The sequence below is a fragment of the Homalodisca vitripennis genome, unplaced genomic scaffold (genome assembly GCF_021130785.1).
Source record: "Homalodisca vitripennis isolate AUS2020 unplaced genomic scaffold, UT_GWSS_2.1 ScUCBcl_2982;HRSCAF=8199, whole genome shotgun sequence".
Classification (NCBI taxonomy): Eukaryota; Metazoa; Arthropoda; class Insecta; order Hemiptera; family Cicadellidae; genus Homalodisca; species Homalodisca vitripennis.
The window spans coordinates 1-11,976 of record NW_025779115.1 but is presented as its reverse complement, the minus strand read 5'-3'; the positions used below and the strand labels follow the sequence as shown (position 1 = coordinate 11,976).

Below are 11,976 nucleotides of genomic sequence, written 5' to 3'. Positions count from 1 at the left end.
TTAGTGCACTTTACTACAGTTATGACATAAATAACATATCCCTTATAGTACCGCGTGACTCAATGAATTGTGTTCTAGCAAAGACACATGAGTAACAAAATGGCAAGTTTTCGATCTCTACGAGACCTCTGCATATATCAGTAAGTATGTAATATTACACAATGAATTCTTACTCAGAGAAATAATTAACAAAGTTTTCTAGCAGTAAAGATCAAACAAAGCAGTCATCACAGGTGTTTATAAAACTACGTGTGCTTACATCGCGTAAACAATAACTAATAAATATAAGTTTACGTATAGTGGCGTGGTTCTAAACCCCATGGTGCTCTAGGTGGATGGTGGTTTGTCCTGGAATTGGATCATTATCACTAGGTACGTTGTCACCGCTCCAGCCATCTGTACACACAGAATACACTGTCAGTCTACATACTGTGTCATATATGACATATAGATAGAATAGTATTCAGGATTGTTATTACAGTATATACAACATAATTAGACTGTGCAGTTTCCATGCAGTAAATATCTACCGCTGTGAGGGTTTCGTTGTGGATCGGAAAATATCCAAGGGCAGAGAATCTTGCGTTGTGATGAGGAAACTGCAGGAGAAACCCTTCCAGCTGGAAAAAGACCCCAAAGATTTTAACCAATTTATTGTAACATTTTTTATGCATTTAATTTTATATCTAAAGGGTGCAATGGGGTTTTATCTGCAACTGGCGATCAGCATGAGAGACATTTGTATTGATCATTAAATCAAAATAGTTAACATTACTGTGTATATATGATAAATAATTATTTTTCTTTCACTTTGTATCTCAGTAACTCTGTTTTTAGAATCAACATGTTATGTTTAGAATATCTTAAGGTATGAAATTAGAATTTGGTACATACATTGAGAGTATTTATTATTATTATTTGTTTATCATTGCTTTAAAAATAAAAATATTATTTTATTTACATTTTCAAATTGTTGATAATTAATAACTTTTAATACCATAATGTATGGATATAGAAGATTATTATTAGTTTAACTTATATATTTAAAAACTGGTTAAATTTCAAGTTCAACATGAACATAATTAACTAAATACGAATAATTTATAGTTAAAAATAATGAAAATGTATTTTAAAAAGTGTTTGCCTTGATTTAGAAAAATTTTAATTTCATTCAATAATATAATTTTTATTTCAAATTTAATTTTTAATTATTGTATTATAAAATTAAAACGTGATAATATGAAACTAAAAATGTTTCACTATAATTTAAATACTTTGTGGAGTTAAACAGGTTTAACACACAACATTATTGGTTTTCAAAGTCACACAAAATAATATCAATGTTGTTTCATTTATCATAACTAGTGTTAATATATTTTTTATTTTAATTTAAAGGACAAGAAGGTTTCTTTGTTGAAATTATTATTGCGTTTAAAAATATCCCCAAGTTCATCATGGAAATTAATGTAAAATGAAATATTTATTTCTTCACACTTACAGTGAATTTAATACAATAGGTAAAATTCTGCATTTTAAAGATTGATGGTCTTAATAGACACCCGTAGCGCGAGGACGGATGTTCAAAAACAGACTAGTCATAATTAATCGTCTTCCTGTGTAAAAATATTATTGTTTTGTTATTGGATACTTCCACTTCCAGTAGTGAGTATTGGGTCATGTTATGATTAATTATTATTGTATCACGGTTTTATAAATATAATAATGCATTGTATATTTTCAATGATCCGTTATATTATTACTGACATTTTTTTACATTTCTGACGTTGCTTTTTATGATTTCCATTTCAACCAGTTTATAGGTTATCCGACCAATTTCTGAACCCGTTACGGTCGGTTGAGGGGGCGCTACTGTACTATAAGCCGTGTCCTTAAAGTCCTTGATTTGACACAAATCTTATAGGAAAATGCTCGGAATATGTGTTTCTTAAATACACCTTACGTTCAAACAGACTGCTCATCTTTGTAATAATCACATAGTCAATTCTACATAGAATTAATTACAAATACTTCCCCCCTGAGTGTTGTAGTATCTTCTGGGAGTTTTAATCGTATTTCTAATACAACTGAAATGTTGAGAATGCTAAATATTTACGAAGGCAATTTTCAAAAACTCATTTTGGTCTTATATTCTGCACATTTGTGCTTAGGTTCTTATTTGGCCTACAATATAATTGGGAATATGATACTGACAATACTTTTCATATCATAAGATGTAAACGGCATAACAATTATCACCTAAAGTGAATAAGTTTGTGTTTAGATTGTCATGTCAATACTAATATGTTATGGACTTGATTATTCACGGCTGGATTAAAATACAAATCGTATTAATATTAAAGTATTTTGATTGGTATCACAGTAGAAGAATAATTATGAGTACAATAGTTTTGTAATATTACCTGCTTTTTTAGGACCGGGTCCAGGTTACTGTTGATCAACTTGCATATCATCTGGCTTGTCTCTTCAGCCTATAACAAAATTTGAAATTAAAAATTTTGAAATTAAATTTACTCGCATATTTTAAACTATAAATTAACCAATTAAAATAACCAAGATTTCATATGTAAATTATTATTATAATTGATAAAACACAATACTTATCTTTGTAAATTTAAGAAAACATCTGTATTTACTTTAAGAAATTAGAAACTATCAATGAAATGGGCATTCTAAGAAATTTATGTATTTTCAAACTCAATTTCACTTTGAGAGCACTGGACAGGTATAAAGAAAGACCGATGTAATATTTAACTGAATTTAGATATTCCTTGGAATTTCTGAGGGCAAAACTAATCATAAAAACTAAAAACTCCAAATCATAATTTGAAAATTTTACCTCATTTGTAAGGTTGTAGAGTTCAAGTACATATTCCGGTCAATAGTAATTATAAGAAGCTTATTTATCGGCTTACCTCTGAAACCTGTTCTATCTCATGCCCATAACACGGGGTTTTATAACAACTCGTCATTAAACATTTGTTTTAGATGTTGTGCTCTAAAAGTACATGATATCCGTTATGTGCATTGGATGAAATTTCTATCACCTCCAATTTTTACACTGGCCTGGTAACTGGTGAGGGGAACCATCGGTTATTTTTGTATGGTAATAGTAGGATATCCCTAGATCGTATTTACGTCAGTATCAATTCTTGGGGCTACTCTTTTTCTCCACACTACGTCCATTTTAGCTATATATACACACTACTTCATATTCCTTGCCTTGAAAAGGAAATTCATCAGTTATTCCAAGAATAACGAGATGTCTACAAGGAGAACTAAGTTTTCACCACTGAGATAAAAACCTTATCCCTGCAACCCATCTCATTTTGTTGCATGAGGTCTGGTTAGGCAATTAAGGTCTGCAGCAGGCGATTTATTGAAATCTGTTAAAATTAAATCTACATTTCAGTTCTAGATTAGACTCCTAATCTGTATAAAATCACATAGTTCTTTGCAGTTGTCATCACGTTGAGTAGACTAAAACACATCAAAAGATTTATAGAAAGCCTTCCTTTTATGTTGGATGAAAAAACATAAAACGATTCTTATAAAACGTTGGTTAAGTAGAGGTATTACGTGTAATGAGTTATATACAACGTTAGTAAAAATAAATAAGAAGATTTTGCTACACATTTACCGAGTTAGTGACGTTTGTGCTTGAATTTACCAACACAACCACGTAGTAAATATGAGTAAGGAACCAGGCTCCTTCAGTAAGCATGGCGAACATGTTGCCATCTCTGACGTGCAAGAAAAAGGCGTAACACGTTATAGTGATGTGAACAAATGAGTTAAAGGCAACGGCCATCAGCTGATAGCAGTAGAAGTCATTAGCCTGGTGTACGGCATCACACAGCATCCAGTAGGTGTTCATCAGACTCTTCAGTTTCTTGATCGTCAAGAGCATATTGCCTAAAAACAAAATACAATTCATTCAAATTAAACATTTGTGTGATAAATTTAATAGGTTCCCAAAATTACTTCTAATGAGACTATGCCATCTTTGACCGTAGACGTACTAAAATGTTTCCTTTAAAACTTGTAATTTAGTTTTTTATTGTATTTTTATGCAATGCACATTTTTATTATAATGTCCATTTTTATTTAGGAATAAACGTAAATAAGCCAAATTTTCAGACTATGAAACACACATCCAATTATAGGACATGGACAACAATACACCATTTATTTATTCAGATCCATATCTACGCAAATTTTTTAAGTAACCAGAAACCCAAAACTAATACTCTTTCTTTATTATTTTAATTAAAGCTTAATTTTAAAAAAATAATAAAAACCTCTATTACTGTGCAAAGCATTTTTAATAATTCTTAAAAATCATAGATCTTTCTTTTTAAATAATCAAATGTAGCCTATACTAAGATTTATCAAAATGAGATATAAAAAAGAAATAGAAGAATTCACTTTTACAAACACCATATTAATAGAGAAATTTAATTTTAAAGTGTATTATCTTCCAACAGCATACATTGAATTAATTTTAAATTATTCATATTTTTGAAATTTTTTATTAATATTTTGATGCAGAAAACATTCTTGTACGTAGAATAAACTTTGATTAAAATGTAGAAGAAAAAATAATAATAAATAATAAGAACTATAATCCTTAAAAACGGCTTCAACCTATATACCTTACATTATCTTAATTATGAAAATTTCACGTTAACTATATTCCTGAAAAGAAAAGAAATTCATAGGACAAACTACGACAGAACCTTCAGTAATAAAAAGTTATAATAGTAACCACGGACAATGAATAAATCAATATGTGGGTTGAGCTAAAGAAAAGAAAAGAAAAGAAAAGCTTTGTACGAAGTTAAAAAATTACGATAAATTTATGATGAATTAAAAATAATAATGGAGCAATGAGAGTAATTGAATAAAACGTAGGACAATTATACAGGGTGATTCAAAACTAAACGGCAATCTCTCGGGAGCTTATTCTAATAGCTAAAAACAAGTAAAAAAGTTCATATAACCATATGCCCCGGAAACGCTTCGTTAGCGAGTTACGCCTAGCGAAAGATTTCCCCCGGATTTCAGAACCCTTGGTGAAGTCAGGCCGTATAAAAATGGTAAAGGTAGTTACAAAGATACAAATACGATTGTTTTTTTATGTTTTTATATCTGAAAAATTTATTAAAATTCGTCCCAGAGCTGTAAATGCAATACTTTCAGAGATATCTTACGTAAAACACAAGAATTGTTGCAAAGAAATAACACATTTTTGTGTTTAAACGTAAGATTACTTCCATAAATATTAAATAAAGGTCATTTTTTCTTAACAGATTTGTAGAACATTTAATTCTGAAAAGATTCATGTGAATTACTTAGGAAAAAAATTAATAATAGGTATTGAAATTTAGCTTTATTTAAAAATAAAACAGACGCACAAAAATGCATATTCTTTATCTGCATAAAATATTAACTAATGTTTAGGTTGTGAGTAACAGCTGATCCATTTATTCATCACTTTTTATCGTCATATTTTCTTTGCAAAGGTTGGCAATATCAGCTGATCAACAATTAAGTTCATGAAGTAATATTTTCAATAACCTTTATGGAGGTTTTTGTATTGTGGCGTGTGAAGATTGTATTTTGTGAGATCCTGTGATTTTTTGGAAATATTTTATACAAGTGTATAAAAAATTTTATTAAATATTTATTTTTAAAATATTTTATTAAATATTTTTATAAAAGTGTATGTAATTATCTTAGTAAATAATGGCAGATAATGTAAATGGTATGTATTCGTTTGAAGAGTATACGGACATGATACTGATTTACGCGGCAAAGTTAACAAGAATGGTTTAGCTGCAGTTCAGGAATATCGTGATACTTTTCCACATCGAAGAAACACCTGATCGCAAAACATTTGAAGCTGTGGAGAGACGACTTAGAGAAACTGGTAGCTTTAAAACCGAAGCGAATAGATACTGGTCGTCAACGTAGCGCAAGGAACTATAATAATGAACAACCAATAATAAATGCTGTAGAATTATCACCAACCACAAGCACCAGACGATTATCACGTCAGTTAAATATTTGCCAGTCAAGCGTATGGCGGACACTTCATGAAGCACAGTTGTACCATTCCATATAACACGTGTTCAAGACTTATTACCGCAAGATCTTAATAAACGGAAGATGTTCTGCCGCTGGTTAAGAAGAAATTGTTTACGACATCAGTATTTTCTTCGGCGTATTCTCGTTACTGATGAATCCTGTTTTACTAGAAATGGAATTGTAAATTTTTCGTAATACCCATACTTGGGCCTATTTAAATGATACATACGGTAGACAATGGATTGGTCGAAATGGACCAGTAAAATGGCCACCACGTTCTCCTGACCTCACGCCAGCAGACTTTTTCTTATGGGGTTGGATGAAGTCAATTGTTAATTCAAAACGGATTAACACCATAGAGGAGTTACGTAATCGCATTACAGAGGCGGCAGAAACTATCAAGAAATGCTCCAAACGTTATGAAAACGCGCTAGAAAAGAGTGGATTCGTCGTGCGAAAACGTGCATTGCTAACAACGGAGGACACTTTGAGCAACTATTATAGGTGATTATTACAGATTTATAAAGGTAAATACATTTTATGTTAATGTTCAGTCTAGAATAAATGATCAGCTGTTACTCACAACCTAAACATTAGTTAATATTTTATGCAGATAAGAATATGCATTTTTGTGCGTCTGTTTTATTTTTAAATAAAGCTAAATTTCAATACCTATTATTAATTTTTTTCCTAAGTAATTCACATGTGAATCTTTTTCAGAATTAAATGTTCTACAAATCTGTTTAAGAAAAAAAATGACCTTTATTTAATATTTATGGAAGTAATCTTACGTTAAACACAAAAAATGTGTTATTTCTTTGCACCAATTCTTGTGTTTTTACGTAAGCTATCTCTGAAAATATTGCATTTACAGCTCTGGAACGAATTTTTAATAAATTTGTCAGATATAAAAACATAAAAAAACAATCGTATTTGTATCTTTGTAACTACCTTTACCATTTTTTATACGGCCTGACTTCACCAAGGGTTCTGAAATCCGGGGGAAATCTTTTCGCTAGGCGTAACTCGCTAACGAAGCGTTTCCGGGCATATGGTTATAATGAACTTTTTTACTTTGTTTTTTAGCTATAGAATAAGCTCCCGAGAGATTGCCGTTTAGTTTTGAATCACCCTGTATTTGTGTGTGTGTTTATATATATATATATATATAAATATATATATATATATAACTATATATATATATATATATTATATGTGTGTGTGTGTGTGTGTGTGTGTGTGTGTAAAAGTTTTTTTTTTAATTTTTTTAAGGTATAAAAAAATAAGCTGATAAATTAAGATTTATGCTTAAATAACTCGGGATTTAATACGTACACTATATTATAATAAACTTAACCGAATAATCAATTATCGAGTTAACTAAACTTAGAACCTTAAAATAAAATGGTAGGTAAACAGTTTTAAAATAAAGAGAATTGTTGTTGCATTTTATGTGATTAGATATGTAATTAAAATTAAAAAAAATATATCCTCACAGGATAAAACTGTTTTATTAGTAAATACTAGCAGCTATTGATAGTTGGTACTTTTCCGATATTTAAATAATAAATAAAAATTATTTTAACTGGAATTAATATCAATATTTACGATAAAAATGTGTAAATACTCTTAAAATTATCAGAGTACATACACAACATCTTAAAATAAAACACGAAACAAGATTATTCATTTCAAGAATTTGTATTGTTATTTAAAGTTATTGTTAACAAAAAAATATATGATTTGATAGTAGGATTATATTTTTGACATTTACGTCAGTATAAGTTACAAAAAATAGATGAATACTTTATGACTTAAATTTATTACTTTAAATCAATTAAATTCGATTGTTTCCAATTAAAAAATGCTCGCCTGAAAAAAGGACGCCGAAAATGACCATGCTCGTCCTCTATAGTTTTTTCAGGCGCTCTCTCCAGGTTAGATCGAAATGTCTTTTATTATTTTCATAATACATGATTACTGTTTATTTGATATACCCTTACGTGTTGTATGAGTGAAGTCAACATTGGGCAGGTTGTGTGTTGTTCCCATCCTTTCAATTATGTTATTCGTGAGTTCCTTCTCGATCTTATCGGTCACCATTCTGAAGGCCTTTGCGATACTTGTCGCGACATGTGTGAAATGGACGAAGAGAGCAGCTTGGGAACAGTACATCATTGCCGCCAAGGTTAAAATAACAGCTGAGGATACTGCTAGGCCAACTGTTAGCCTACCGTTAGTTATAGATACCATTCGCTCAACGATGGTGGCTACTAATGATGCAGAGATGCAGATCCCCCAAAACTTCACTATAGCCGTGACCTCTGTTGCCTTTTGCTGAAGATCTTTGTAAACTCGTTCTAGAGTGTCAAAGACGTCGATGAGTATTGGGTACTTGCAGACAGAGCTGAGGAACACAACAGCCACCACAACTTGTAGAGAGACTATGTGCAATGTTATTGCAACATCAATGTTTTTGCCCAATGGATGCAATGACTTACCATCAAATATATCATTGAAATACCAGTATAGTACGATACTCGATAATAATTCTTCCAGTAGAACTAAGATACAGCTCCACAGAACTCCTGTAACCGAAAATGTAAGTCCTGTAGTACTTGAAGTATATTCCAGTGGCAGACCACAAAAAAATCGACAAAAATCTAAGCATTTTACTAGGAAAACAATTCATGTTCCTTGTAGGTGTCTTCACATAAGTCTAGACCAAGTTGTGCATAATATACTTCCTTGAATACTCTTGTATATTTGACGCGTAGGCACATCGTTAATTATTGTTTGCCAGCCAATTACGTATTTAACGTTAGGGCAACTATTGTGTGAAGAAAATAATAAAAATAACACACTTTCATATAATTAAATATTTATTATTCAAAATATGAAAGTGTCCAATCATCAATGATGACTATTGCTGTAATGGTTTTCAATTTAGAGGAAGGTTTTGATTAAATTGTGTCCATCGAATGAATTGAATTATAATCATGAATTTACTCTATATTTACTCTGTTAAGGTTCCTGGTAAAATATTTTATTGTCCTTTTGTTGACTTATTATTCGGTATAAATTATTAAATAGGTCACGCACTTATTATCAATTAGGCCAATTTTCAGTTTGACCTTGAAGAGATTAAGCCGAATAGAGGAGTACTGTTGTAATGTACTGATTATTCACAATAGACATTCTGCCCTATAAGTTAAAGCTTTACCAAAACCTCTAACACCGGTTGTTAATGCTGAAATTACATTTATATTTGTCTATACGCACGATAACTGTAAAATAATGCTACTTAGAAGGTTGAAATTTGTTGTAACTCTAACTCTACTTCCTGTAAGTCGGCATTGAAAATGGCACGTTTGTCATATGGGTAACCATATTAGGAATACAGAAATACAGAATAAAGAAATAAGTAAAGAAAGTAAAAAAGTATCGGCTTTATCGAGTTTCAATAAGCTCTATTATGGCATGAAGTCCTTAACCTTTGGAGATATCTATAACTGTATTCATGAATATATGCATTCATGAAATTTTATATATGGGACTTAGCCTTATTTGATTGCAAGAAGGATTGATGAACAAAAAAGTACTTGCTTGACGGTACTCGATCCGGATCTCTCAATTCCAGGCAAGAATACTGACCATTACACCATAGAGACTGTACTCTTTGTTCATAGATTACTTTGTATTTACCTCTCTTCTTTTTTCACATTTGTGTTTAAATTTAAATAAATAATTGATAACACATCTTTTTATACATTTAAAGAACGTTTCCATTACTAGGCTGAGTTTCTGCATTTGTTAATGTTTTCTTATATATTTATTTTCTTTAGAGTTTTTTTCCGTTATAATGACGATGGAAAAATTAATCTATTCTTACACTAATGACTTTTTTGTTGTTTATTGGAAGCCAGAATCTTTGGAAATCTCCCTTCGACTTTACTTCTCTGATAAAAACTTTCTGCTCGATCCTTGGATCGTTAGGAGTATAACTTTTCTTTGCACAGGTTATTAAGGATAGGTAAGCTTGAGTTGATTTGACCGTCTCCTACGAAGTTACTATGATACCCTGTAAACACATCGCAATAACATGGAGAGGGGTTTTCAGTAGTATGTAACATCTTAAACCTTTGATGTTATAATATGCAATATTAATACTCATTTGACTATACAAACTAAGTATTGTAAAATAAAATAATTTAGTAATAAAATATAAAACTTGTTCAATAAATAACAAATCAAGGAATTCGTTAAATACTTTTATGAGTTCACACGTAAGTTATTGCAACAACAATAAATTCTAATGTGCTACGTCTTCTATTAAAAACATAGGATTATATTTATCCATTAATAGTACAAAATTAATAACGTGTTTTGCAATCTAATATGCAATGAACTTTTAATGACTACGTAGTATATTATTCCATAAATAAAACAAGTTTCTATATGTAATTAATTCTAGTCTATTATTTGGAAACATTTCGAAAAAAATTCTAAGAAGATGTTGGCGGAGCCTGGAAACTGGATCAGTATCACCAGATAAGTTGTCACCGCTCCAGACATCTGTACAGACAGAACAGAAAACGTAATTGTTGTCTGTCTACATGCTATAGTATAACATGTTTGGTAGCCGAGGGTTTATTATGTTATTCGGTAATATCTGTAGAGGAAAGAAATGTCGTAGTGGAGATATAGAGTTATACTTCAGCGAGATGAAAATTGGTGTCTTATTATTATTAGCTCCTGTATAAATATAGTTAATTATTAATTTTAAACATAAAATTTTCAAAATAGTTAAAACACGATCGTTCTAAAAATGTCTAAAGTGTACATTAAATCACAGAATATTCCAAACTTGCTTTAAACTTCTATTTTAAAATTCCACAAGATATAACTGACATTTTTATAGTCTTTTCTCAAAATTAAAAATTACTCCTGCGACATAAATTAACCAATAAAAATACATTCATCAATAACTAAATACAAAATCAATTACAGTTTTTATTCAATTTAAATCATCTGTCATTGTTTTTACATAAATTAAAACATTACAATATAGTTCTTCTAAATTTTTTCAGACATAAATTGTTGTAATATAAAAATGTATTGCAGTACAAACACTTTTTGAGAAACCTATAATAAACAAAAATATCAGTAATTATTTTAATATTCATATAAGAGTTTAAATTTACAATACCCATACAACGTACAACACACATTACTAAAACGACAAGAGATATTACTACAAAAGTAGTTATTTACCCCTGTTAGTGTTTCGTTGTGGAGCTGAAAAAACCCAAGAGCAGAGAATCTTGCGTTGTGATGAGGCAATTGCAAGAGAAACCCTTCTAGCTGGAAAAAAACCATACACTATCTATAAAATTGTTAGTAACAATTTAGATTTATTTTAACTTCTTATCTAGATAGTTTTATATTTAATCACGTTATGTTAAAAATATAGGTTATGTTATATTCTATACCACTAAGGAAAAATCTATGTATGTATTAAAATACTTTGATAGTAATGTTTGATAATGATTGATAATTGTAATATTATTTGGGTATATTTATTCGAAAAAGAATCTCAACTCTTTATTTTTAAGAGCTTATATGGGCTTCTCAACTTTAATGTTAAGGGATATTATTATACTACCATCATGAATTTGTGCTTTAATGGAGGTAGCGATAGCTATATTAATTAAAGTATATATCACAATTACCTGTTTGCTCAGGATTGGATCAAGGTCTTTGTTGATGAATTTGCAGATCATCTGCCCTGTCTCATCGGCCTAGAAGAATACCATGTATATATAAATAAAAGGTTTGCCTATGATTTTTACAAATAAAGTAACCTCA

The 11,976-nt window shown here is 30.1% G+C and overlaps 1 protein-coding gene across 1 annotated transcript; it reads right to left on the bottom strand.

Annotated features, from left to right (window-relative positions):
• Positions 1 to 327: 327 nt before the first annotated feature.
• On the bottom strand, positions 328 to 8,696 carry LOC124372365 (the record flags this gene model as incomplete). Its single annotated transcript, XM_046830748.1, has 5 exons — positions 328 to 396; positions 531 to 620; positions 2,421 to 2,489; positions 3,689 to 3,933; positions 8,112 to 8,696. Coding segments are annotated over 5 exons (1,058 nt in total), but the record flags the coding sequence as incomplete, so codon positions are not given.
• Between the last annotated feature and the right edge of the window lie 3,280 nt (positions 8,697 to 11,976).